Raw genomic sequence first — 27,443 nt, forward strand, 5'->3', positions numbered from 1 at the left:
CCCGGTTTGATCTCCTCCTCCTCCTCCACAGGCAGCCTGGTAGGTGCCCTTGGGCCAGTCCCAGTTCTCTCAGGACTCTCTCAGCCACCCCCCCCCCCCCTCAGAAGGTGCCTCTGGTGCGGAGAGGAAGGGAAACAAGCAGGGCATTAAAAAAACCCCAACTCATTCATCATCATCTGCTTGACAGGTAAAAGGCCCTTCAAAAGATCCGGAGGGGGGGTGACAAGAAAGACCCCCACCTGAGACCCCGGAGAGCCCCTCTGAGCAGACAGGATTCACCTGTGTGGGACTCAGGGTCTGTTTCAGAGGAAGGAGAGCAAGGAAAGGCCATCTGGGGAGAAAGAGGTGGAGGGGGGGACTGAAGTGAGTCCAGTCCCCGCCAGGGCAAGAGGGAGGACTCTGCAGCCCCCTCCCCTGGGCCAGAAAGAGGGTCTTCCCTCCCATGGTGAGGGGGAGGGGCTCATCTCTCCAAGCCCCCCTCCTCCACTTAGGGGGGGCTCCTTTTCCCTCCCCCTCCACGGACCAGGGAGGGCCCCAGCAGTCTCTCCAAGCCCCTCACATTCTCCCCCCCCCCCAAAAAAAAGAGTTCTGCTTACGGGGCGTGCGGAGTCTCCGCTCTGATCCGAGGACCCCCAGGGGTGGCCCCAGCGCCACCAACAGCATCCCCAGCAGGATCAGGCCGTGCCCCATGGCTGCCCCACGGAAACCCCACTTGCAGCTTCAGTTGCAAACTTCGTCTGTCCCTTGCGGGGGAAGGACGAGGGACCTTTTGCCTCTGAGTCCGGGGGGTGGGGGTGCAGCCCAGCTGCAAAGGAGCACCAATGAGAATTCCTTCTGCGGTAGCGTCATCAGTCTCCGGGCAGAAGCAGCCACAGCTAGTCCTGTTTGGGAAGATAGGTTTTTACAGAAAGCATCCAAAGACGGCAGAGGCGAGCGGCTATTCTGGGGGTGCCTGTTTGGGGGTCCCCCTCGCTCTCGGGGAGGCTCAGCTCAGTCGAGGACGCCCCCCTGAAGGCTCCGCAAACAAATGAGAAATGGCTTCCAAAGTAACAGGATGGGTGTGTGAAATCCAAGGTGTTAGATGGTTTTCTATATAAAAGAAATGCCTTCTTTTTGACCCAGGTTTATAGCAATAGAACATTTAACAGGCAGTCTCGCATTCTGACACGTTACTGCTTGATGGTTTCCCACGCTCAGGCAACCCAGATCAGAGGTTTTCTGAATGTGTTAATTTTACTGTCCTGCTATCGGTTTTTCACTTTGTACCTCTTTGCATTCCAAGCCCCTCCAGCTCTACGTGGCTCTGCTTACTGTCCCTCATTCCTCGCCTGAAGAAGCGGGCAGGCACACGAAAGCTGACCTGCTGAATAGAACTAAGTTGGTCTTAAAGGTGCAGTCGACTCCTCTTTTGTTCTACGACTTCGGATAAACACGGCTGCCCGTTTGGATCTCTAGAACAAACGTTTATCATGATCAACGCAGCAGCTTTAGGAGGAAAGATGAAACTGGAGGATAATGTCTGTGAAGGGGGCGACATTTGAAGGGGCGGGGTCTTCGGGGTCCTTCATCACGCGGAGCAAAGGCAAAGTTGAGCAAACAGCCTCCCATTAACATGGATGGGGGCGGAGGGGAGTTTCGAAGGGAACTTAACTTAAGGAAAGGGGGGGGCTGCTCCTTCCTTCCCCCTCTGCTCTTCTTCCGTGGGGCTGGTTCCTCCTCCTGCTACTCTGGGATGCTTCCTCTGTCCTGGGGGGCTGCAAAGAAATGAGGGGCTTCCCCCCCACACACACACCCTTAAGCTCCGGGCCTTCCCTCTCCTCGCTGGGGCGGGACTCAGGAGCGACCCTGGAGGCTGCCAAGAGCTGAGCTGCAGCTGTAGAATCCGTGTGGGAAGGGGCCCTAGAGGCCATCTAGTCTACCCGATGCTCAACGCAGGGTCAGCCTAGAGCTTCCCTGACAAGAGTTGGTCCAGCCGCTGCTTCAAGACTGCCACGGAGGGCAATCCCCCGTTTCTAAAGGGCGAACGAGAGTCTTAGTCCACGCAACTACTCCGGCTGCGAGGATCGCCTATGCAAGGTATTGGAAGGTATCAGGAACTCCCCCCAAAAGAAGAATTTGCACAAAAATGGTTGGAAACAGCTGAAATGGATTTCCTTCCAACAAAATTGTCTGAAGGGAATTTAAGCCAATATAAAGAGGTATGGCAACCTATGGATGACTGGTTGAATATGTAGGACCTCTTGCAACACGAGAGAGGGGTGAGAACAAAGGGTGTTGAGGGATGAAGTAAGTCTTAAAATAGACCAAGTTCTCATCCTCCAATTTTGTCTGTTTTTTTATTTGTTAATCTATTTGTGGCTATTTGTTTGTTTTATTATTTATTTATTTATTTATTTATTTAATATTTAATAAGTTGAACGTAATAAATAATTGTTCAATTGTCGTTTTTGCATCTCGTCTTGTAGTAGTGTTGTAGCCCTCGGTGTGCTTTGTTGTTTTTCAATGTTGTTGACTTGGATTGTTTTCTTCATGTAGTTTTTTCAATAACAAAAACAATAAAAATGTGTTGAACGATAAAAGACTGCCAGGGAGGGGGAACTCACCTCTTCCCCAGGTAGCTGATTTCAGAGGAGAACCGCTCTTACTATAAATTGGTTTTCCCCCCTAATATCCAGCTGGTAGATTACTGCCCTTAATTTAAGCACCTTATGAGGCGTCCTTTCCTCTGCTGCCAACAGGAACGGCTCCCTGGCCTCTTCCTGGAAGTGACAGCCATCCTGTGTGTCCCCCCACCCACCCCAGCCTCCCCTTCTCCAGTCTGCACATCCCCTGGCCCCTCAGCCTTCCCTCCTAGGGCTTCTTGGTCTCCAGGCCCCTGGGCATCCTCTCGCTCCCCTCTGCACCTGCTCCATTCTGCCCACCCCCTTCTTGAAGGGAGGCCTCCGGAACAGCCCACAAGACTCCGGGGGCGGCCTGACCAAGGCAGCGTACAGGGGAACGAGGCCATCTCTCGGTCTGGATGTTCTGCCTCCGTTGATACACCCCAGGATGACATTAGCCTTTGTTGTCGTTGCATCACACCGGCTGCTCCTATTTGACTGACGGTCCGCCCATACCGCTGGATCTTGTTCACACGCAGTGCCCGCGCCCCCCCCCCCCGCCTCACTGTGGAGTTCCCCTCCAAGGCCAGCTTTCATCCAGTGGGGCAGCTCCGCTGGTCTGGTCGGTGAGGCTCTGGGGCCTCTTTCTGGGAGGGGGGAGGGAGCCAGTCTGGGCCTCGCAACCTGGATGCCCCCCCTTCCACCACCCTCCTTCTGGTCCCTTGGGGGGAAAGGCAAGGCCATCAGGAGCCGCTGCCGGTCTGAGCGGGCGATACTGACTCCGCAGTGCAGAAGGAGACTTCAGGCCTCTCCTCCGCCTATCTGCCGCTCGGGCTGCGTTCTGGGACTCTTCTACCCGGCAACAGACAGCTCAGCAGCAAGGCCTCTTTTCCATTGGTCGAGTCTTCTGCCCCTCCCAGAGTCCCCCGCTCCCTCCATCTGCCCCATAGCCTCCAAGCTTCCCCAAGGGTTTTGACTGTATTTACCTCTCCTTTCAGTTTCCTCTTCACAGGCCTCCTCCTCTCAGAGAATTTACCCCGGAGGGTCTGATTCAGTAGAAGAACAAAAGAGGAGTCGACTGCACCTTTAAGACCACCTTAGCTTTATTCAGAAGGTCAGCTTTCGTGTGCCTGCCCGCTTCTTCAGGCGAGGAATGAGGGACAGTAAGCAGAGCCGCATACAGCTGGAGGGGCTTGGAATGCCAAGGGGTACAAAGTGAAAAACCGATAGCAGAACAGTAAAAGTAGCACATTCAGAAAACCTCTGATCTGGGCTGCATGAGCGCGGGAAACCATCAATCAGGAACATGTCAGAATGGGAGACTGCCTGTTAATTCTTCTATTGCTAATAAACCTGGGTGAAAAAGAAGGCATTTCTTTCCCAGTATCGATTCAGTATAAGGCAGCTTCATATGTTCAAATAAATAAATATGTTCAAATATGTCTGCCGCGTCCCGGATCCGCTCCAAGGTGCTGCCAGGGCAGGTTTTTGCCTTTAAAGCCCTATATGGCCGGGGAACTGTCTACCTCAGGGACCGCCTCTCCCCACGTGCTCCCCAGAGGGGACTTCAATCGGGATCTCAACATCTCTTATCATCTTCTCGCTGAGGGAGGCAAGACTTAACACGAGAGGTGACAGAGCCTTCTCTACTGCTGCCCCCTTCTGGTGGGACCAGCTTCCAGAGGATGTCAGAGCTTGGCGGGACCTTGCCCAGTTTCCCAAATTCTGCAGAACCACGCAATTCCGTCTAGCCCTCGATTGTTATTACGGGAACTCGCTGAAATTGTAACCTCATACCTGCTATACCAGGGGTGGCCAAACTTGCTTAACGCAAAAGCCACATAGAATAAACGTCAGGCGTCTGAGAGCCACAAGACATGAATGCCAGAGGGAGGGAGGGAGGGACAGCCCCAGATTAAACCCTGTGGAGGTCCCTAGGCCGTCGAAATCTTGCCCCCCCCCCTCACAAATTATCTCCGAGTTGGAGCACCCAGACATCCTCTGCTGCTTTCTCCAAGTCAGCAATAAGGCGGTGGGGGCTTTAAGAGCTACACAATATGTGTGAAAGCGCCAGAGGTGTTTCCTGAGCCACAGCTTGGCCACCCCTGTGCTATACCATCGCCTGCCCTAGACACGAGATCTGGACGTCTATTCATACTATCCCAGTGCCGCCTATTTACTTGTTTATTTCTCCAACTGTATTGTAATTAGCCCCTGATAGTTGTTTTTAGCTTTTTTATATATATTGATGTTGCTTTATTCTTGTGACCAGTGAGCCTCCCGGAGCCTCTCTGGCGGGAAGGGCGGGAGAGAAATGGAAAGAATCGACCCTCAAGCCTAAGCTGTGAGCCTTTCCTCTTCTGTGCTGGCCAGCCTCACTTGCGGGCGGGGAGCGACGTTAGAGAAAGGAAAGCCTGGAAGGCATCCAGAGCCCCGAAGGCAAGAGGCTTTGCAAGGCCCCGGCCAGGAAACAGGGCGGGGTGCACAGTCCCCCCCCCCCCGAGGAGGCTTCTCCCCCCCCACCCCCGCCTGCAGGATGGACAGACGGACAGGAGGTCGGGAGGGAGTCTGAGAAGAGGAGGAGAAACGCCCAGCCCCAGGCAACAGCTGCTCTACCTGGCAACGGATGACGCCACCCCTCTCGGGGCCTGCCATTGGCCCACACAGCTCCCATGAGTCGCATCCCCACTCAACCCAGTCCAGTTCCGCCTTTAAGACCAACAAAGTTGTACTCAGGATGGAAGCTTTCCTGTGCATGCGCACCTCGTCAGAGGACGGGCAGTGGCGAGGAATGCAAGCGGGACGAAGTCGGAATCCAGAGTACCTGCTGGCTGGTCTTCGAGGGGCCCCTGGAGTCCTTCCCTCTGCTTCAGACCGGCACGGCTGCCCATCTGGATCTCCCTGCATGGACCTTTTCCTTAGCCCCAAGCCCCGAAGGCAGCCTGCAGGTCCCCCAGCCAGAGGCCTCCGTCAGGCCAGAGGGAGGGAAACCTCAGAACAGCCCCCCCCCAACACCCCCTCTGCTTTTCACAGCGAGGTCCTGGGGTTGCCAGCCTCCAGGCGAGGCCTGGGGGTCTCCCACAGTTTCCTCTCTCAGTCCCCGCGGGGGAAACGGCGCCTGTCTGTCCGGGGGCGCCTCTGAGAGCGACGAAGTCTTGCTCGAGGTGCTGCCAGGCTGGGATCCAGCTCTGGGGTCTTCCGGGTCCCCCCGGCTCCAGCCTTTGTCCTGCTGCTTCAGCCAGACCCCCTCGGCTGCCCCCTGAATCTCGGTCTCCGGAAGGGGGGCTCTGGGAATTGTGCCCTCCCCAAGCCCTTTGCCAAACCACACCCTCCCCAGGCCTGGCTCCACCCCCAAAGACTACAGGAATTACCCGCCCAAAGTTGGCAGCCCTGGGCCCCACCAGGAGGCTTCAGGCCCTCCCGAAAGCCAGAGGTTGCAGAAGAGGGGGGGACTCCACAGCAACCCCCTCCCCCCCCCCGCAATAGTCTCTCTTCCCTCCCTTCCCCCAGGAGACTTGGGGGGGGGGGCAAGGCCAGCCTCAGGAGCCAGAGAAGCAGATGTGGGGTCAGGCCTCCTCCCTTTGGGGCCGAGTGCCCTGGGGGCTTCCAGACGAGAAGGTTCCTTCTTTCCGGGAGGGGCTGTGGGGGGGGGGCTGTGGCTCCGGCAAGACAGCTCAGCGGTTGCGGGGAGGGTCCAGGGCTGCTCAGGGGGGCTCTGCAGGTGGAAGTGCCGGGGGAGTGCCCCCCCCCCAATTTGCATCCTGCCCCTGATGCGGAGTCTTGATCAGGATTCTGCCAGAGGAATCTCTCGGACAGCTGGGGGTGGAAATGCAGAGAGATCCCCCCCAAAAATCCCTGGGACTCGGCTGCCTCCCAAACCCTCCCCTCCGGCCATGAGGCAGAATCCCCCCACCCCCGCAAATGCTTCCTTTCTGCCCAGCAGCCCCCTCCACACCTCTCCCTGCTCCCCCAAGGAAAGGGAGATGCTGCTGCTGACCCCATCCCAGAGGCTGCATCCCCCCCCCCCCCAGCAGTGACTCTCCCTGTTCCCCCGAAGCTGAGTGAGCGCGAGCCAGCTCACAATTTTTTAGCCTCCAGTTCACACTTTTTTGTCTTCGCTCAGGAAGGAGGGCCCCAGAGCACAAGAACTCACACAGCAGCTCACAACTTTAATCCCAGCAGTGCACAAAGGAGAATTTCTGCTCACCAGACTCTGCAACTTAGAGGGAACATTGGGGGTGCTAAACCCCTGAGCAGGAAGGGGGAGCCTCCAGGGGGTGGGAGGGAGAACCCCAGCCCTCCCCCCCCCCACAGGATGAGGCACCCCTCCCTCCCTCTTGGGCACGACTCCCCCCCTCCCCCTTTGCAGTTCTGGCATTTCTGGGCTGCTCCTTCCCAAGCCCGTTTTGGTTGCGATATTCCTCTTATTCTGCAGACACAACTTTGGTTCACACCTAGTTGCTGGGCTTAGTTCGAGCTACTCAGCTAAGAAGCCTGGAATGTCCTTGGACCCCCCCCACTCCTCCCCCCATGACTTCAGGATCACCTCTCCAAACCCCCCCCCCACAACAGCTTCCATCATCTGAGCAAAGCCTTCTGAAGGGGCCACCCTGCCAAAGGCCACTCTGAGGAGGCTCAGAGAGTCACAGACGGAGCTCCAGGAAAGAGTTTGTTCTAATGTTTATTAGACGGTTCTTCCAATAAAAGTGAGCCCAGGTTAAGGAGCAAGAGGAAATCTGGAAACTACAGATTGACAAAGCACTGACCCATTTTGCACACCCGCTCTCAACCCCTCTTTAGGAATGACCTGGTTGGATTTGGAGCCCTTAGCGACTCCACAGAGAGGAGGGCAGGAATCTGAGCTACAGCCTGGCCCAAAGAAAAGAAAAGAGGAACTGAGCCATAGATGTAGACCCTGCTTCAGTTGAGATGGTTGAGAAACCCACATGAAGGCTGAAGACAAAGAGCCCTTTGCCCAAAGAGAAGGCCCCAAAGCAGCCCCACAGCCCTGCCTTCCAGCTGGTGGGAAGAAGGCCACCCCATTTCTGTAGCTGTTTGCAGAGGGTTGCCAACCTCCAGGTGGTGCCTGGAGATCCCCTGGAATGACCACTGATATCCACAGTACAGCAACCACCCCCCCTTCTTGCAGGAAATGGCTGCTTGAGAGGGGCACCTTGACGTCATTCAGTCCTGCTGAAGTGGCTCTGCCCTCCTCCCCAAACTCCACTCACCCCAGGATCCACCCCCAAAGACCCAGGAATGTCCGAGGGTGGAGTTGGCACCCCTGTCTGGGGAGGAAGGAGGGGACAGACTCTCACACACACACCCCTAGCAGGAGGATTCCCCGCCCACACATAGTAGCAGAGAAACACAGAACAAGCCAGCTTGGGGGAACAGTGCTGGGTGGGAGAAGTCCTTTTCTCCATGCATTTTGCTTCCTCCGCGGAAAGGAAAGAGGGCCTTGGTTGTAGGAAAGTTTTCTTCAGCCAGCAGGATCCTGGGGCAGGAAGGGTTAACCGAGGAGTCCTGCCAGGAAAGAGGGAGGAGAACCATCAGAAGCCGAAAGTCAATCCCCAGAGAGGGGGGCAGGATCTTCTGACCTCACCCGAGCCCCACAAACCCCGCCCACAACACAGACACCACAGCAGAGCTGGTCAAATCTGCTTAACATAAGAGCCACATAGAAGACACAGCAGAGGTTGAGGTGCAAAGAAAGCAACTTTAACTTCAAATGCATTCTCAAAGGCACTGGCTGGCTTGGCTTGGGAAAGTGATTGAAAGAGAAACATTTCTTCTGCACACTGGCCAGGAGCGGGGTGGGGGCTTTGGGAGCCGCACAATATTTGTGAAAGAGCCCCAGTTTGGCCCCCCCCCCCGGATTACAGCACCCCCCCCCTTTCCGGGTCTCCACAAATCACGGACACGGAGCAGATTCCACTTGGAGGAAGGGGTTCTGGACTCTCCACCCCTGTCATGGCCACTGACATAGTCCGGCTCTTTCCATCTTTACTGGGCTACTTTGGACAGCTGTTCAGGGGAAGGCAGAAGAAATCCACAGGCACAAAAACCAGCAGCAGGGGGGGGGGGGGCGGAGTGTTTGTGTGTCTTGCTGCTTTCTGTAATCTGGGTTTGGTCTGCTACTCTTCCTACTGCAGGGGGCGTTTCTGGCTTTTGTCCTCTGCCCACAGTCTCCGAGGGGGGTAAAGGGGGGCGGAAAAGGAGCAGAGAGACTCTTACCTGTGGGGGGCGGCAGGGGAGTTGCTGCAAGAGAAAGATCTGCTTTATTTATTTGTCAAATTTATACCCCACCTTCCCTCTGGGGCCAAAATGGCTCACAGCAAGAATTAAAACATGATGCGTTCAAGATCCAGATCACGTCACTCAAATATGCTGCTCTCCAGATGCCAGCTGTTTACCTCCCCTCCTGAGCTGGCAAAGAAGGCTTTGCCTTCTACAAATCTCCAGCCAGGGAGCCCACTCCACAGGGTGGGAGCCAGCAGGGAGAAGGCCCTGCAGGGTCAGGCCACTAAGGGTCCATCTAGTCCAGCCTTTTGTCTCACACAGTGGCCAACCAGTTTCTCTGGAGGGCCAACAACAGGGCAGAGAGGCCGAGGCCTTTCCCTGAGTATATCAGAAGAGCCCTGCTGGATCAGACCACTGAGGGTCCATCATCCAGCATCCTCCAGTCTCACACAGTGGCCAACCAATTGCTCTGGAGGGCGAACAGCACCGTAAAATGTTTTTGAAATTGTATTTTATCATTTTAAAATTGTAATTGTAGATGTTTGAACTGATTGTTAGCCGCCCTGAGTCCACTTGCAGAGAGGGAAGAAAGAAAGAAAGAAAGAAAGAAAGAAAGAAAGAAAGAAAGAAAGAAAGAAAGAAAGAAAGAAAGAAAGAAAGAAAGAAAGAAAGAAAGAAAGAAAGAAAGAAAGAAAGAAAGAAAGAAAGAACAGGGCAGAGAGGCCGAGGCCTTCCTATGAACATCAGGAGAGCCCTGCTGGATCAGACCAGGGAGGGTCCGTCTAGTCCAGCCTCCTGCCTCACACAGGGGCCAACCAGGAGCTTCAGAGGACCACCAGACAGGGGAGAGAGACCCTGACTGACAGCATTGGACATCAGAAGTCTGCTGCCTCTGGAGATGGAGGTTCTTTTGAGCCACTGTGGCTGGTGGTCTCACCCTCTGTTCAAAAGCCATCTGTGCTCACAAGACATCGCTATGTCCAGTGGCAGAGAATTCCACAGTTTAACTCCTCATTTGCTAAAGCTTTTCCTTTGGGTCCCCTCATTTCTCCCTCTCAAGTCAGGCCAATGATGGGCAGATCCCAGAGCAGAAGGGGAAGATAGAGGCCCGCCCACCCCCCACCCTCCCTCCAGCCCCTCACCTTTCCTGCTCTTCAGGTACAGATAAAGCCCCACGGCCACAAAGACCAGCCCCAGGACGGCCCCCACGGCCCCCGTCCACACCTTGCTCTTGGCAGAGTCCGACGTCTGTGGCTCTGTGGGAAGAGAAGGAGGGACCCCCTGTGAGAAGGCGGATCAGGGCCAGATTCAGCCTTTCAGCCCTCAGATTTCACAGGGAGAATCAGGCCCCTTTTTAAAAACACACACAGGGGGAAAGAGTGAGAAGGAATCCAACCCAGCCTGGGAGGGGGGGAGCTGCCACGGAAACAACATTCCCTTAAAGTTTCAACCCCACCCCACTTTCTGAAAACATTCGGTAGCCAATAGGAGGGTTATTGGTGGGCACCCTGACACCGCAATGGGGTCCCTGCGCTTCCCCCTAATAGCCACTGGTGGACCTCTGCTCCATATGTTTATCCAATCCCCCCTTGAAGCTCTCTGTGCTTGTAGCCACCACCACTTCCTGCAGCACTGAATTCCGTGGGTTAATGACTCTTTGGTTGAAGAAGTACTTCCTTTGATCTGTTCCAAATCTCATTAATTTCATTGGGACCCCACTAGTTCTTGTACTGTGAGAAAGGGGGGAAGGACCTTTCTCTACCTTCTCTGTCTCCTTAATAATATTCTCAACCTTTATCATGTCACTCCTCAGTCCATGTTTCTGCAAGCTAAAGAGCCCTGACCTCTTTAACCTTTCCTCATGGGGAAGATGTTTCATCCCCTTACTCATTTTGCTTGCCCTATTCTGCACTTTTCCCAATGCTATATTCTTTTGAGGTGCTCTGGCTCCCTCATGGAAGAGGGGAGTCCTTGAGAAGTGGGGGAGTCGCTTGACACAAGTCCTTGGAACTCCCTTCAAGGAGAGGGGAGAAGAGGGGAGCCCTTGATTCTCTTACCCCACTGCACGGAGATGGGTTCCTTCACACTTTTGTGCTCCACCTGGCAGGCGTAGACGTCTCCCCGCTGAGGCACCGTCTCCAGCATCGCCTGGTACTGGTAGGTCCAGTCTGCGTTCTGGATCTCATCATCGTATCCCACCCCCTGTGTCTGCTCCTGCCCGTTCTTCAGCCACTTGATGTCAATCCCGGGGGGATAATATCCTGCCGCGGTGCAGATCAGGAGGGTGTGGTGGGCCAGGGGGTCTCCCTTGGTGGGGGAGATCTTCACCAGGGGCTCAGCTGGAAGTGAGGGGGAAAGAGGGGACAATTGCAGAGATGGAGGAGAACCAGAAGAACACCAACAGATGGAGAAGAGGAGGACTTTCTCACGTCTGCAGCTGACGGATTTCTAAAGACACAATCTCTTGACCTCTCCCACCACCACAGTAGTCAAGGATCCACTAACTCATATTCTTTTCCCTGCACAAAGAGACACACAAATGCACCTCTCTCCGATTCCTACAGTTCCTTCTTGCTTCCCAAAACACTCGGATTTGGTTTGCAGGATCAGACCCCCACCCAGCCTGGGATCAGAATCCACCTGAAGACTCCCACAGAAGCACCTGCTGGGTCAGTCCGAACTCTCCGGAAATGCTTTTCGACAGGGGAGACCTTGGACTTGCTGCTCCTGCTGAAGAGATCTCTGGAAATACCTTGGGAAACTCTCAAGGGGATCCCTAAATCCTCCTTTGGCTTCTGCTGGAAGGTTGTCTCTGGCCTCTGGGAAGCTCCCAAGAAGGAGGTCTTCTTCTTTATTATTCTCCCCACCAATCAATTAGAGGAAAAATCAAAAATCAATAGACAGCTATAGCAGAGCCTTTAAATGACAAAACCCCGGGATCTTGTAGCTCCACGGATTGGTTTTCTCATGGGAGAGTCGGGTATCACAATGTGGCATCAGGCCAAATAAATACAAATCTATAACCAATACCTAATCAATATACATGGCTTAGCAATGCTAGGAGTAAAAAAACAGTGCTATTAGAAAATAGTCCCCTGGGAAATGAGATGTGTTAAGGTACATGGTTGGGGTTGAGACACCCTATAAAGGACAGCAGGCAACTGTGATTAGCCGCTCAGACTTTCTCTGAAGCCCGTGTACAAGCGGCCGTGTGCACGTTAAATAAAGAAAGCTGTTTTCCTGACCCCGCCTCAGACCTCGTTTGTGAGTATGATTTAATTTAATTGGACAACACAGGGCTTTTCCTGCTACAACAGCCAGAATGTCCCTTGGACCATCTGTTTTATTATTGTGGGCAGAGCCCAGTCCATACCATACCAAACCTTTAATGGCATAATAGATTCAGATAAAAATACACAGAATATAAAAATTTAAACATTGGAGATAAAATCAAAATAAAACCGAGCTTACAGATGCATTCAAACATGGTCAGAATTAAATTTAAGGATGTCAGCCAGAAATTTTGCCACAGCCTCACTAACCACCCCCTCAGTATCACTCAATAAATAACAACAGGGTGGCAGAATAGACAAATCTGGGGGAAAAGAAAGCTTGTCAAATAAATCTTTACGGAGGTTATGGTATAAAGAACAATCAAGCAATATATGCTGGATTGAGTCAGGGGTATTTGCTCCACAGGAGCAAAGTCTGTCGGCTAAAGGGACTCGCTGATATCTCCCTTGTAAAACTTTGGAGGGAAACGCGTTTAGTCTAGCCAACATAAATGCCCTGCGATGACTTGGAGTGGTTAGGTCTGATAGATAATTGGGCATTTTGCCACAAAAAGCATAAAGACCTAAGGAAGCTGGAGAGCAAATATAAGGGTCAGTTGGCCGCAGACTCGGAGGAAGGCAGCCGCTTGTCTCTTCGCTCCGACTAACGCTAAGTTGTTTTAATCTTTTAACTTTTATCTTGCCCTTATAGAAGGAATTGTTTTTAAATAATCTTATCCTATCACCTCACTTTTAATATTTGGTGCCTCTGTTTTGTCTTTCCCAAGCTCTGGCTGTTTAATTAGTCAATAAGCCTCTGCTTTCATTTTCTGAATCAGAAGCTGCTGCAGCTAACGACCTACAGCTGAAGTTTTATAAAGTTTTACATAGTCTTAGCCTGTCTCTCAAAGACAGGGTTTTGTTTTTTTAGAATCTTTTAAACTGAACTGAAGGTTGAAATTAAGTCAACTCCTGCAAAGCAACAAGGCAGAGTGCAGTCGGCTACAGAGTTGGCTCTGACAAATTTGGCTTTTAAAGATATTTTATGATATTCTTAGCAGATGTTGCGGCTTTTATCTGTAAGTTTTAAGACATTAGTTGTTTGGTATTTGTTTTATTTATTTATTTATTCATTCATTTTTATCAGGACAGGGCTAATTGCCACCCATCAGAACCCTTTTAATGGCATCGGGCAAGCGGCCAAGAGAAGTGGAGGAGGAATCTGCTTCTTTGCCACTTTGCAAACAGTTCAGGATAGAGGACTTTTTTACCTTAAAGTCCAAATCTGCTCTGCCGTCATTTGCTATTGAAACATCGAATCGCTTCTCCCCTCTAGAAAACAAGGTAGAGCCTGCTGAAAAGGAGGAACCGACTAATGAATTGACTAATAAGTCTGACCACGAAGATGTTGTAGACTCTCAACTCCAGTCTGGGGTGGGGGCTTTAAAGGTGCAGCAGAGACAGCATGATAATGAAGAAAGATCCATGTCTTCTGACGAGCTTGCCCCAATTACCCTGACTGCAAGCACAGTGGATTGTATCTTTAAAAAGTTAAAGGGTTTAGAAGACCAAATTCTTGACCTTTCTTTGGAACTAAAGAGACTATCAGTGTCCATGGATAAAGTCTACTTAGCCCAGCTGGATGATACCTCTATTGGAGCTCTAGCCCCTTTAAAGCGACGTCCGTCTGCAACTCAGGAGGTTGATCCCTGGAGCTCCTTTACGGAGTCTAAGGTCAGCATGGGCCTTAAAAGGAATGTGCAACAATTGGTTCTACAGCCCAATAAGGTATGCATCACTGTTTGTCCTTATGGCAGGAAGACCCCATGCTGGAGAAGTAAACTTTTAGCTAAATCCCATCTCTGTGAACTTCTTCATCTGAACTATCACAAAATTGACTTGATTACCATTGAATCTCTTAATGATCAGTCTCAAATGCAGAGAATTCTGCTTACCTTTCAATCCCCCAACATTCCCTCACTAATTCTGAGGCGAAAGAATTACTTATGGTCAAAGGGGGTTTTCCCTGTACGATCTTTTATTAACTCTCAAACTAATGCTCTGCTGCCTAACCTGTCCGCAGGGGTCAGTACGCGAAGTAATCCCCATCTCTTGAAGAACGCATCATCTTCAGCAGCAAAATGTAAGGCTGCGATGTGTCTTAAGGTATCCAGATCTGGTCAGTCCCAAGCAAACCCCGAGTTGCATAATGAGTCATCAGTGCAGCCCTCTATGGATGTGACGCATAGTCGCCTTAATGTTTCATTAGAAGATGACCTTTTGCAGTCATTTGGGAGTCTTTCAGCAAAAGATCAACAGGCGATACTCGTAAGACTTGAAGGTACTTAGCTGCAGCTGCAAAGGTCTTTAGAGCTGGGGAAATCAGTTCCTCCAATCAACCTGGATCCTGCAGGCAACCCCCTGTCCCCTTCTCCTCCATCAGCTGACTTAATTGATCTGTCTATGGAACTCTCTCTAACTGGCTCAAGGGCACCCCAACATAATGGCTGTATTTTCACTGATGACTCCAGGGTGCTAGAAAGGATATCCATTATTGATTGACTACCAGCTAGGGAAGCCACAAGGAAGATCCACATCATCTCCTGGAACATTGCTGGGTGGAAGAGTAAAGTGCATGACTCAGATTTTTTGGACTTTTTGAAATCCTTTGATTGTGTCTTCCTTCAGGAAACATGGGCAGAAGACAGTTTTAGACTGACGGATTTTAAAGTTTTTAATCTCCCCGCTTATAGATCTCACTCTAAAGGTCGCAGTAAAGCAGGCCTGGCTGCTTTGGTGAAATCCAGCTTACCATTTAAGGTGATCCTCTTGGATCCTTGCCCGCCAATTGCCCAGGCTTTATTGCTGTTCTCCCCAGCACTGACCCTAATCATGATTAATGTTTATTTAGCCCCTTCTAATGGTGAGCTGGAGTTTGATGCTGTCTGGGAGAAATTTTCTGACTATGTGACGTCTTTGTCTAGGAAATTCCATACTGCTCAGCTCATGATTTTTGGTGATTTTAATGCTCGGATAGGCAGTAACAATCAGAAATCGATCTCTCATTTTGGCTTTGAAGCGGTTGAATCCCTTCCACTACAATTATGTATACCCCGTTGTTCTAAAGATACTTTAACCAACAAGGCGGGTCTTAGATTAATTGAATTCTGCATAGCACACAATGTTATAATATTTAATGGTCTCTCCAAATTTCTGGCTGCAACTGACTTTACTTTTTTTTCCACAAGGGGTTGCAGTGTGATAGATTTTTGTGTGGGTTCACCCAACCTTCTGTCATCTATCGATAACTTTTACATCGATCCGCGCACAGAAAGTGACCACCTGCCCCTAACTCTATCCCTAAGATTGGATCTGGAGGTTAATATGGTATCACCTTCCCAATCCGTGAAGGCCCCTGAGAATGTTCTAAAAAAAATCAAGTGGTCCCCGGCCCTAGAAAGGGAGTTTTCTTCCCTCTTTGGCTCTGAAGCGCTACGCAGATTAAGGGATTCAATCATAAATTCCAATTCAGACGATTCAATCCTTCCAGGATTCTCATTATTAATTGGTTATTGTAGTGCTAAAGCTAAACCTGTGATCTTGTCTAGGTCTAGTTTCTCTAGCTGGTTCGATACAGATTGTTTAGCTTGGAAACAAGAACTGAGAGCTCATTTTAAAGAGGCTTGTCACTCCAAAGACCAATCAAAAATTAAGGCCTACATTGCTTACAAGACAGCCTACCTGGAGCTAACTACATCCAAAAAGAAAGTTTTCTTTCAGAATAAATGGGACCAACTTTACCTCTCGATAAAATCTAACGATAATAACTCTTTCTGGAGAATCATTTCAGGTAATCTAAAAAACAATTCTGTTACTGACCCAAATATCTCTGAGCAAACATGGGTTGATTACTTCTCTAACATTTTTGCTGCCCCATGTGTATCCCCTCCTATCTTAGCAAACCCCTCAGTTACTGATATGCCAGTCTGGCCTCCAGTAACTCTAGAGGAAATCAGTGAGCTATTGAAGGATTTAAAAGCGGGTAAAGCACCTGGCCCTGATGGCCTTCCCGCTGAGGTATTCACAAAGTTTGCCGATTGGTGGCTCTTGCCCCTTGCAAAATTGTTCTCTTTTATCGATCTGCATGGCTCCATCCCTGACTCTTGGCTTGACTCTATAATTATCCCAATATACAAAAAGGGGGGGTTGGAGTTACCAGAAAATTTCTGACCCATTAGTTTATTATCTATAGTGGGCAAACTGTATGCAAAACATTTAGAACTCCGATTAACTGACTGGATGCGCCTAGGCAACATCATAGGTCCTGAACAGATTGGCTTCTCCAGAGCCCAGTCTGTAGGCAGCTGTGATTAAAGGAGCCACTCCCACCTCCAATTTTAACATAAGAGAAGCCATGTTGGATCAGGCCAATGGCCCATCCAGTCCAACACTCTGTGTCACACAGTGGCCAATATGTGTGTGTGTGTGTATACACACACACATATATATACATACACACATTGTGTATATTAGCCACTGATGGACCTCTGCTCCATATTTTTACCCAATCCCCTCTTAAAGCTGGCTATGCTTGTAGCCGCCACCACCTCCTCTGGCAGTGAATTTAACATGTTAATCACCTTTTGGGTGAAGAAGTACTTCCTTTTATCCATTTTAACCTGACTGCTCAGCAATTTCATTGAATGCCCACGAGTTCTTGTATTATGAGAAAGGGAGAAAAGTGCTTCTTTCTCTACTTTCTCCATCCCATGCATAATCTTGTAAACCTCTATCATGTCACCCCGCAGTCGACTTTTCTCCAAGATTTCTCCAACTCCTGAGTGAGCCACCATGTCAGAAATGTAGAGAGTTCTGTTTTCTTAATGCAACTCCAAGAAGACAAAGAGATAGAGGGACTGAAAGTGAAAGGTTTTTCTTATAAGTACAGAGCATTTGCAGATGATGTGATGTTTATAAATGAAAATCCCACTCCTGTAACACCATCGTTGCTTCGTAAATACAAATATATGGAGAATTGGCATATATAAACAAAGAAATTATATAAACAAAGAAAAATTGAAATTTATGTGGAAAAATATGTCAAAGGGTAAACAGGAAGATCTACAGAGGTTAACAGAGTGTGAAGTTACCTCCAAAGTAAAATACTTAGGGGTGGAAATAACAATTAAAAATATTGATGTATATAAAAATAATTATGAGAAACTGTGGCGTAAGATCGATGGAGATATGATAAAATGGAACGAACTGAATCTGTCTATGTTGGGAAGAATTTCTGCAATTAAGATGAATGTCTTACCGAGAATTATGTTCCTGTTTCAAACAATTCCAATAGTGAAAGACGATAAACAATTTAATAAATGGCAAAGGAAACTTTCAGAATTTCTATGGGCCGGGAAAAAACCAAGAATTGAAATGAAAATTCTGACAGATGCGAAAGAAAGGGGCGGATTTCAACTGCCTAATTTAAAACTGTATCATGATGCAGTATGCCTGGTGTGGATTAAGGAATGGATGACATTATTAAACAGAAAGTGACTACCATTAGAAGGTCATGGAAATGTTTTTGGATGGCATGCTTACATGTACTATGGGAAAAATAAGATGGATGGCTTCTTCTCACATCACTAGATCAGAAGTCTCTCTCTCTCTCGGCTTGGCTTCGCGAACGAAGATTTAAGAAGGGTGCAATAGTCCACGTTTGCTGCAGGCTCGCTGGTGGCTGACAAGACCAATGTGGGACAGGCAGGTCCGGCCACAGCAGCTGCAGGGAAAAGTCTGATTTAGGGTTGGTCCTGTAGCAGTGCGATTCTTCTTGGTTGAAATATAAAAGATATGGGGACGAGAGGAAACCGCTTTGGATTGTGACAACAGAAGTAATAAAACTGTATTCAGATATCAAAGAAGAGAAGTGGCTATCATATAAACAACTTTTAAAAATTCAAGGAGGAAAGGTAGAATTAAAATAGGCAGAAGAAATACAATATAAATAGTATGGGTTTCAATTGCAACCAATAAAGAGTTTGCTTGAACAGGACATTAAGAACTATGGAATAAGACAAGAACAAACAGAACTGGAGAGAGTGCTGTTTGGGGAAAATGAAAAGTTGATTTCAAAGACATATAAACTATTATTGAAATGGTCTACGGAAGATGAAGTAGTTAAATCACAAATGATAAAATGGGCGATAAATATAAATAAAGAAGTACAGATGGAGTCCTGGGAACACTTATGGAAGAACTCTATGAAAATATCTACATGTTATAACATTAAAGAAAATTGCTGTAAAATGTTATATAGGTGGTACATGACACCTAAGAAATTGGCAAAAATGAACAATCAGGTGTCGGATAGATGCTGGAAAGGTAAAAAACAAGAAGGATCTTTCTACCATATGTGGTGGAGTTGTAAAAAGGTGAAACAATTTTGGCAAATGATTCAGGAAGAGATTTCAAAAGTTTTGGGGTATAATATTAAGAAGGCGCCAGACATTTTTTTGTTGGGATTACAAATGGAGACATTTCAAAAACAAGATAGAACGATAATTTGGTATATGCTTTCAGCCGCATGGACATTATATGCGCAAGGGTGAAAAGAAGACAAATTACCAGAAATGTGGGAATGAACTATGAAAGTTATGCATAGGAGTGAAATGGACAAATTTACAAGAATCTTTAAAGAACAAAATTTCGAGAAGTTTAAAAGCGAGTGGGGAAAGTTTCAAAAGTATATTGAAAAACAATGGAACATTAAAGGACATTTGGCGATCTTTGACTATGGTTTATCTCTAAAGAAACTTTATAGGGATTATAGTAAAAAAATGAGATTATTGGATTATATCTTTTTCGTTTCTTTGTGAATGACTAAAAAGGACTACTATGAAGCTGGATTACAAATATGTTTTTTTTCTTTTTAATGTTTATTCTTCATGAAGAAAGATTCTTTAATAGACAGAGTTTATTACCTTTTAACAAGTTAAATAAAATAGTAATAGGGAGTGGTTTGTAAAGGGGGTTGGCATAAGGGGAGTCACAAAAGGGGGGAGGGGTGGAGAAAATGTAATGTATGTGTATTAATTTCTAATAGCAAATGATAATGTGATATTACAATATTTTACATTATAATAAATTGTTTTAAACACAGAAATGTAGAGAGTTCTGAGATTGGGGCGAAAGAGTCATCGGAATTTAAGGTGAGTTTTTTGTGAAGAGGCTTCCAAGGCTAAGGCTCTGGACTGTAAGTGTTTATTTTCTGACTTAAGAGCCTGGTAGCCATTTTGTAAATCAGTGCTTATTTCACATGCTGAGTCTGCTCTTTGTGTAACGGTTTGTATGGATGTTTTCTATCCAGTCAGCTGCTCTGAAAGTGGCAAATAAGAGCTGACATGTTGCCCATCAGCTTCTGCTCCATTTGATTAAGCAGGGAGGTAAAAATCTCCTCCTGCGATTGGGGGGCTTGTTCTGTCGCCATGTTGCTGCTTCCTTCTGCTCTCTCCTCCCCGCAAGACCCTCAGGAGCTCCAGTAGAAAGACCCGGAATGTATTCAGAGGCCTTCCAAGGTGGGCCTGCCTTGCTCGCCTCCTGCCTTCCCCTGCCAGAGACAGGTATTGAGAAGCTCAGGCTGCTTCTTCCTTTGGCTGAAGGGGGTGGAGGAAGCAGAGCTCTCAAGGAGGCCTCCATCTCCGCCCCATAAGAACATAAGAACATAAGAGAAGCCATGCTGGATCAGGCCAACGGCCCATCAAGTCCAACACATACACACATACACTGTGGCTAATAGCCACTGATGGACCTGTGCTCCATATTTTTGTCTAAACCCCTCTTGAAGGTGGCTATACTTGTGGCCGCCACCACCTCCTGTGGCAGTGAATTCCACAGGTTAATCACCCTTTGGGTGAAGAAGTACTTCCTTTTATCCGTTTTAACCTGTCTGCTCAGCAATTTCATCGAATGCCCACGAGTTCTTGTCTTGTGAGAAAGGGAGAAAAGTACTTCTTTCTCTACTTTCTCCATTCCATGCATTGTCTTGTAAACCTCTATCATGTCACCCCGCAGTCGACGTTTCTCCAAGCTAAAGAGTCCCAAGCGTTTCAACCTTTCTTCATAGGGAAAGTGCTCCAGCCCTTTAATCATTCTAGTTGCCCTTCTCTGCACCTTCTCTAATGCTATAATATCCTTTTTGAGGTGCGGCGACCAGAACTGCACACAGTACTCCAAATGAGACCGCACCATCCATTTATACAGGGGCATTATGATACTGGCTGATTTGTTTTCAATTCCCTTTCTAATAATTCCCAGCATGGCGTTGGCCTTTTTTATTGCAAACGCACACTGTCTTGACACTTTCAGTGAGTTATCTATCATGACCCCAAGATCTCTCTCTTGGTCAGTCTCTGCCAGTTCACACCCCATCAACTTGTATTTGTAGCTGGGATTCTTGGCCCCAATGTGCATTACTTTGCACTTGGCCACATTGAACCACATCTGCCATGTTGACGCCCACTCACCCAGCCTCAACAGATCCCTTTGGAGTTCCTCACAATCCTCTCTGGTTCTCACCACCCTGAACAATTTAGTGTCATCCGCAAACTTGGCCACTTCACTGCTCACTCCCAACTCTAAATCATTTATGAACAAGTTAAAGAGCATGGGACCCAGTACCGAGCCCTGTGGCACCCCCCCTTCTGCTCCCTTGGATCTACCTGGATTCCATTTAAAGCTCAGCCTGAAAAGCTCCCAGAGAGAAAAATTTTTTAAAGGAGATCAATTTCAAAGAACTTAATTTCCAACCCCCCCCCCCCTCCCTGGAGAACAACAGAGATGCTGATGGAGGAGCCCCGCAGGGAGGGAGACAACCCCTTGGTCCTCTGGGGCTTTGGGACCCCCAGCCTGGGGGACTCTCTCCTGCCCCCCTGAGACCCACATGGCCGAGATGGGGGGGGGTGCCCAGAATCAGTCTGGAGGGGTCTGGGGCTGCAAGCTGGAGGGCTGGGGGAGTGGGGGGGGGGCACAGGGGGAGCCTGCCTTCTCTTCTCCACCCCCGCTCCCCAGACTCCCTCTGGCGGGAGCCCTCAAGGGGGGCAGAGGAAGGGGGGCAGGGCGCCCCTCCCCCTTCCTCCCTCCGGAGGCCGCCCCCTACCTTCTCTTCCCCCCACCTCACCTGTCCTGGCGGCGAAAAACCACCGCTGGAGGACCTCGTAGTTGCAGCGGCAGAAGGCGTCCACCTGGGCCCGCAGAGAGTCCATGAAGTCCTTCTGGCTGTTCCAGTCTCGGGCGTCGGGCTCGCCCAGCTCGGTGACGGCCTCCAACCAGCCGCGGCGGCTGTCGAAGCGCACGTACTCCTGCCGCCCGTAGAAGTGCCTCTGCAGGTAGCGCACCTCCCCGCCGGTCCCGTTGGCGAAGCGGCACTCGGACTTCGTCTGGTACAGGAAATGGGGGGCTGCGGAGACAGGGGGGGGGGGAGCAGGGCCCGGTGAGCAGCGGCTGCCCCCCTCCCCCCCCCGCCGGCTGCTCCGGAGACCCCCTCCCCCCGCCAAGTCTCTCCATCAACCCCCCAGGGCAGGCGAGGCACCAGTGGAAGGAAAGAAAAGCAGCCCCATCCCCGCAGCACGGGGGACTTTTGCAAGGGAACGGGGCAGTTCCCCATCAGCTCCCTCCTGCTGCCCCCGCCCCCCCCCCTGCCCCCAAAGGACAGCCAGGCACCCCCCTCACCCCCCCACCGCCCCCCCTACTCGCCATCGCGGCTCTCTGCACACCCCTGGCCGCAGACTGCACCACCCGGGGGCCACAGAACAGAGATTCTCATGAGGTTTGGAGAAGGGGGCAGTCCGTGGATCTGGACAGCAGGGCGGAGGGGGTTACTGTCCCTTCTGGAGGCTTCCAGGCCTCACTCCAAAGACTCCGAGACAATGTTCTCCAATGCAGTCCTGGTACCAAGACACTCCCCCAAAAGAACCAGCTCTCTGCTTTTTCTAGTTCCTTCCACGCAGGAGTCATTCAGTATAAAAAAAGGAGCTGAAGCTCATTACCGCCACTCATTTGCACAACTCCTTTGCATCTGCCACACACCCCTCACATCACGAGAAAGTGAACTACATTCCATAAGAACCAAAGAGAAGCCATTTGGATCAGGCCAATGGCCCCTCCACTCCAACACTCTGTGTCACATAAGAACATAAGAGAAGCCATGTTGGATCAGGCCAGTGGCCCATCCAGTCCAACACTCTGTGTCACATAAGAACATAAGGGAAGCCCTGTTGGATCAGGCCAATGGCCCCTCCAGTCCAACACTCTGTGTCACATAAGAACATAAGAGAAGCCATGTTGGATCAGGCCAGTGGCCCATCCAGTCCAACACTCTGTGTCACATAAGAACATAAGAGAAGCCCTGTTGGATCAGGCCAATGGCCCCTCCACTCCAACACTCTGTGTCACATAAGAATATAAGAGAAGCCATGCTGGATCAGGCCAGTGGCCCATCCAGTCCAACACTCTGCATCACATAAGAACATAAGAGAAGCCATGTTGGATGAGGCCAATGGCCCATCCAGTCCAACACTCTGTGTCACATAAGAACATAAGAGAAGCCATGTTGGATCAGGCCAGTGGCCAATCCAGTCCAACACTCTGCGTCACATAAGAACATAAGAGAAGCCATGTTGGATCAGGCCAATGGCCCCTCCAGTCCAACACTCTGTGTCACATAAGAACATAAGGGAAGCCCTGTTGGATCAGGCCAATGGCCCCTCCACTCCAACACTCTGTGTCACATAAGAACATAAGAGAAGCCATGTTGGATCAGGCCAGTGGCCCATCCAGTCCAACACTCTGTGTCACAGAAGAACAGAAGAGAAGCCATGCTGGATCAGGCCAGTGGCCCATCCAGTCCAACACTCTGCATCACATAAGAACATAAGAGAAGCCATGTTGGATCAGGCCAATGGCCCCTCCAGTCCAACACTCTGTGTCACATAAGAACATAAGAGAAGCCATGTTGGGATCAGGCCAATGGCCCCTCCAGTCCAACACTCTGTGTCACATAAGAACATAAGAGAAGCCATGTTGGATCAGGCCAATGGCCCATCCAGTCCAACACTCTGTGTCACATAAGAAAATAACAGAAGCCATGTTGGATCAGGCCAATGGCCCATCCAGTCCAACACTCTGTGTCACATAAGAACATAACAGAAGCCATGTTGGATCAGGCCAGTGGCCCATCTAGTCCAACACTCTGTGTCACATAAGAACACAAGAGAAGCCATGTTGGATCAGCCAGTGGCCCATCCAGTCCAACACTCTGTGTCACATAAGAACATAAGAGAAGCACTGTTGGATCAGGCCAATGGTCCATCCAGTCCAACACTCTGTGTCACACAGTGGCCAGAAAAACCCCAAGTGCCATCAGGAGGTTCACAAGTGGAGCTAGAAGCCCTTCCACTTTGCCCCCCTCCTCCCAAGCACCTAAAATACAGAGCATCGCTGCCCCAGACAGTTCCAATAATATACTGCTGCTAATAGCTACTGATAGACCTCTACTCCCCTCTAATCCCCTCTTGAAGCTGTCTATTCTTGTAGCCGCCGCCACCTCATGTGGCAGTGAATTTCACATTAATCACTTTTTGGGTGAAGAAGTAATTCCATTTATCCGCTATAACCTGACTGCTATGCAATTTCATTGAATGCCCAGGAGTTCTTCTATTGTGAGAAAGGGAGAAAAGTACTTGTTTCTCTACTTTCTCCATCTCATGCATACTTTTGTAAACATCTATCATGTCACCCCGCACTCGATGTTTCTCAAAGCTAAAGAGCCCCAAGCGTTTTAACCTTTCTTCGTAGGGAAAGTTTTCCAAACCTTTAATCATTCTAGTTGTCCTTTTCTGGACTTTTCCAGTGCTATAATATCCTTTTTGAGGTGTGGTGACCAAAATTGTACACAGTATTCCAAATGAGACCACACCATCAATTTAGACAGGGGCATTATGATACTGGCTGAAGAATTTTGAATTCCCTTCCTAATAATTCCCAGCATGGCGTTGGCCTTTTTTTATTGCAAACGCACACTGTCTTGACATTTTCAGTGAGTTATCTACAACCATCCCAAGATCTCTCTCTTGGTCAGTCTCTGCCAGTTCACAACGCATCAACTTGTATTTGTAGCTGGGTTTTTTGGCCCCAATGTGCATTACTCTGCACTTGGCCACATTGAACCGCATCTGCCACATTGATGCCCACTCACTCAGCTTCAACAGATCCCTTTGGAGTGCCCCACAATCCTCTCTGGTTCTCACCACCCTGAACAATTTAGTGTCATCTGCAAACTTGTCCACTTCACTGCTTACTCCCAACTCCAAATCATTAATGAACAAGTTAAAGAGCATGGGACCCAGTACCAAGCCCTGTGGCACCCCACTGCTTACCGTCCTCCACTGCGAAGACTGCCCATTTATACTCACTCTCTGCTTCCTATTACTCAGCCAGTTTTTGATCCACAAGAGGACTTGTCCTTTTACTCCATGACTTTCGAGCTTACTAAGGAGCCTTTGATGAGGAACTTTATCAAAAGCTTTCTGGAAGTCAAGGTAAACAACATCTATCGGGTCTCCTTTGTCCACATGTTTGTTCACCCCCTCAAAGAAATGTAACAGGCTAATGAGGCAAGATCTTCCCTTACAGAATCCATGCTGAGTCTTTCTCAATACCCGTGTTCATCAATGTGCCTACTCATTCTGTCCTTGATAATGGTTTCTACCAACTTTCCCGGTATTGAACTCAGACTGACTGGACTGTAGTTTCCCGGATCTCCTCTGGAACCTTTTTTAAAGATGGGGGTTACATTTGCTACCTTCCAGTCCTCAGGAACGGAGACAGATTTCGATGAAAGATTACATATTTTTGTCAGGCGATCCAGAAGTTCATCTTTGAGTTCTTTCAGAACTCTTGGATGTATGCTCAAAGCTCAAAGTTGAACTTGTGGATCTTCTAACAAAAATCTGTAATCTTTCATTGAAATCTGCCTCCGTTCCAGAGGACTGGAAGGTAGCAAATGTCACCCCCATCTTTAAAAAGGGTTCCAGAGGAGATTCGGGAAACTACAGGCCAGTCAGCCTGACTTCGATACCAGGAAAGTTGGTAGAAAGCATTATCAAGGACAGAATGAGTACGCACATTGATGAACACGGGTTATTGAGGAAGACTCAGCATGGGTTCTGCAAGGGAAGATCTTGCCTCACTAACCTGCCTCACTAGCCGCCCTGAGTCCGCTTGCGGAGAGGGCGGGATATAAATATAAAGTAATAAATAAATAATAAATAAATAAATAACCTGTTACATTTCTTTGAGGGGGTGAACAAACATGTGGATAAAGGAGACCCGATAGATGTTGTTTACCTTGACTTCCAGAAAGCTTTTGATAAAGTTCCTCATCAAAGGCTCCTTAGAAAGCTTGAAAGTCATGGAGTAAAAGGACAGGTCCTCTTGTGTATCAAATACTGGCTGAGTAATAGGAAGCAGAGAGTGAGTATAAATGGGCAGTCTTCACAGTGGAGGACGGTAAGCAGCGGGGTGCCGCAGGGCTCGGTACTGGGTCCCATGCTCTTTAACTTGTTCATAAATGATTTAGAGTTGGGAGTGAGCAGTGAAGTGACCAAGTTTGCGGATGACACTAAATTGTTCAGGGTGGTGAGAACCAGAGAGGATTGTGAGGAATTCCAAAGGGATTGTGAGGAACTCCAAAGGGATCTGTTGAGGCTGGGTGAGTGGGTGTCTGTTGGAGCAAGAATCTACATAAACCCAGTCTGACAGCTACAGTATGACAGCTGGTGATCTAGCTGCCAGGCTAGGTCACAGTGACCTGATCAGCAGACCGGCTTGAGCCGGCAGAAGCCAAGTGATGCAATCTGCTGAGTCAGCACGGCCAGGATTGGCTGCTTGGACTATATATGATCTGTGTGTGCATCACACAGGTCTCTCCCTGTGAGATGGTGGTTAGGCGAAGCACTTTGTCCGTGGAGGTGATATTGTATAGACTGCACAAGAGAGCACTTGTCGTGTATATATGTTAATACACCTTTTGGCACTAGTTGCACGTGTCTGCCTGATTTTCTTTCCTGAAGCCCTGTGTCGGGCAAGTCATCTCCCTCACTCTGCTACTCCCGCTCCGACAGGGTTATGGGCCCAGGGCGGTTCCGCTGCGCGGAGGAGAGAGTTGAGAGTTGAGCTGACTGTGGGTTTGGAAAGAGCCGGCGGCGAGGAACGCCGGTGAAGGACACAGAAGCACCACCGTTCTCTGTTTGAGAGCCAGAGGGACGTCGGCAGCCAGCCGTGAGGAGGAGTCGGCACGATGGCTCAGCAACAGCTTGGAGTAGCCGTTGAGAAGCTCACCTCAGCCAACTACGCGGTGTGGAGCCTGAGAATGCAACACTACCTCAAGCGTGAAGGGCAATGGCTGTTCGTGAGTAACCCCCCTGCTGACTTATCTCCTGCCGAGACTGTGTTATCGGATAAGGCACTGGCCAACATAGTGCTATCTATAGGAGATGACCAGCTGGTTTATGTGCGAGGGCAGGACACTCCCAAGGCTGCCTGGGACGCGTTGAGTGCGGTGCATGTTAGCACCACTGCTGGTTCCCTCATGGCCTTGACAAGGAGGATGTTCCGCACCGTTATGCCGGCTGGAGGGTGTGTGAAAGATCACATCAAACGGCTAACGGACTGTTTCGTTGAGCTGGAGGCAAGAGGCAAGACTGTAGCTCCAGACGACAGAGTGTACATTTTGCTGTCGTCGTTGCCACCTGAGTACACTCCCCTGATAACTTCTCTGGAGACGGTGGACGTAGCGACCCTGACCATGGAATACGTCTGTGCCCACCTGCTTGACTTCCAAGAGAGAATTGCGGCCGTGAGCTGTCCGGGGGTGTCGGCCGGGCAGCGTGCTGTTATCGGTGTGTCCGGGAAGACAGCCAAGAATGAGCCAGCTTCTGCTGCTGGCAGGCGTCCGAAGGTGGAGGAAGTGGAGCCGACTGCGTTCGCAGTCCGTCGCTGCTATGGATGCGGGTCGTCGCAGCACCTGCTCCGAGCTTGCCCTGAGAGGGAGAAGAGGCGGGGGCGTGTGCGGCGAGAGCGGAGGACCGCCAGCCCGTGTGAGGAAGCAACCCGGCTGGTCACGTCTGCAGTAGAGAGCACAGGGTCTGCTTGGATTTTAGACTCCGGGGCAACGAGCCATCTCTGCTGCGAGAAGGAGTTGTTGAAAAACATTGACAGTCCTGAGCATAAGTATGTGAGATTGGCTGATGGGACCACTGCCAATTCTGTT

The 27,443-nt window shown here is 49.7% G+C and overlaps 1 protein-coding gene across 1 annotated transcript; it reads right to left on the minus strand.

The window, feature by feature from the left end:
- Positions 1 to 8,614: 8,614 nt before the first annotated feature.
- Positions 8,615 to 21,871, minus strand: LOC132590637 (H-2 class II histocompatibility antigen, E-S beta chain-like). Its single transcript, XM_060263605.1, has 5 exons — positions 21,865 to 21,871; positions 21,294 to 21,572; positions 10,901 to 11,182; positions 9,967 to 10,099; positions 8,615 to 8,627 (listed from the first exon to the last, which is right to left on the minus strand). Exons 1-5 carry the CDS (start codon positions 21,869 to 21,871, stop codon positions 8,615 to 8,617), a joined length of 714 nt encoding a protein of 237 aa, XP_060119588.1.
- Positions 21,872 to 27,443: the final 5,572 nt, after the last annotated feature.

The sequence above is a fragment of the Heteronotia binoei genome, unplaced genomic scaffold, assembly GCF_032191835.1.
Source record: "Heteronotia binoei isolate CCM8104 ecotype False Entrance Well unplaced genomic scaffold, APGP_CSIRO_Hbin_v1 ptg000447l, whole genome shotgun sequence".
Classification (NCBI taxonomy): Eukaryota; Metazoa; Chordata; class Lepidosauria; order Squamata; family Gekkonidae; genus Heteronotia; species Heteronotia binoei.

Bases quoted from the DNA above. Each gene is read 5' to 3' on its own strand.
- LOC132590637 (XM_060263605.1), bottom strand. The intron at 11,183-21,293 runs GTGAGGTGGGGG...CCTCACTTCCAG, and splicing joins GTTTTTCGCCGCCAGGACAG to CTGAGCCCCTGGTGAAGATC. The intron at 10,100-10,900 runs GTAAGAGAATCA...CTCTTCCCACAG, and splicing joins ACCCATCTCCGTGCAGTGGG to AGCCACAGACGTCGGACTCT.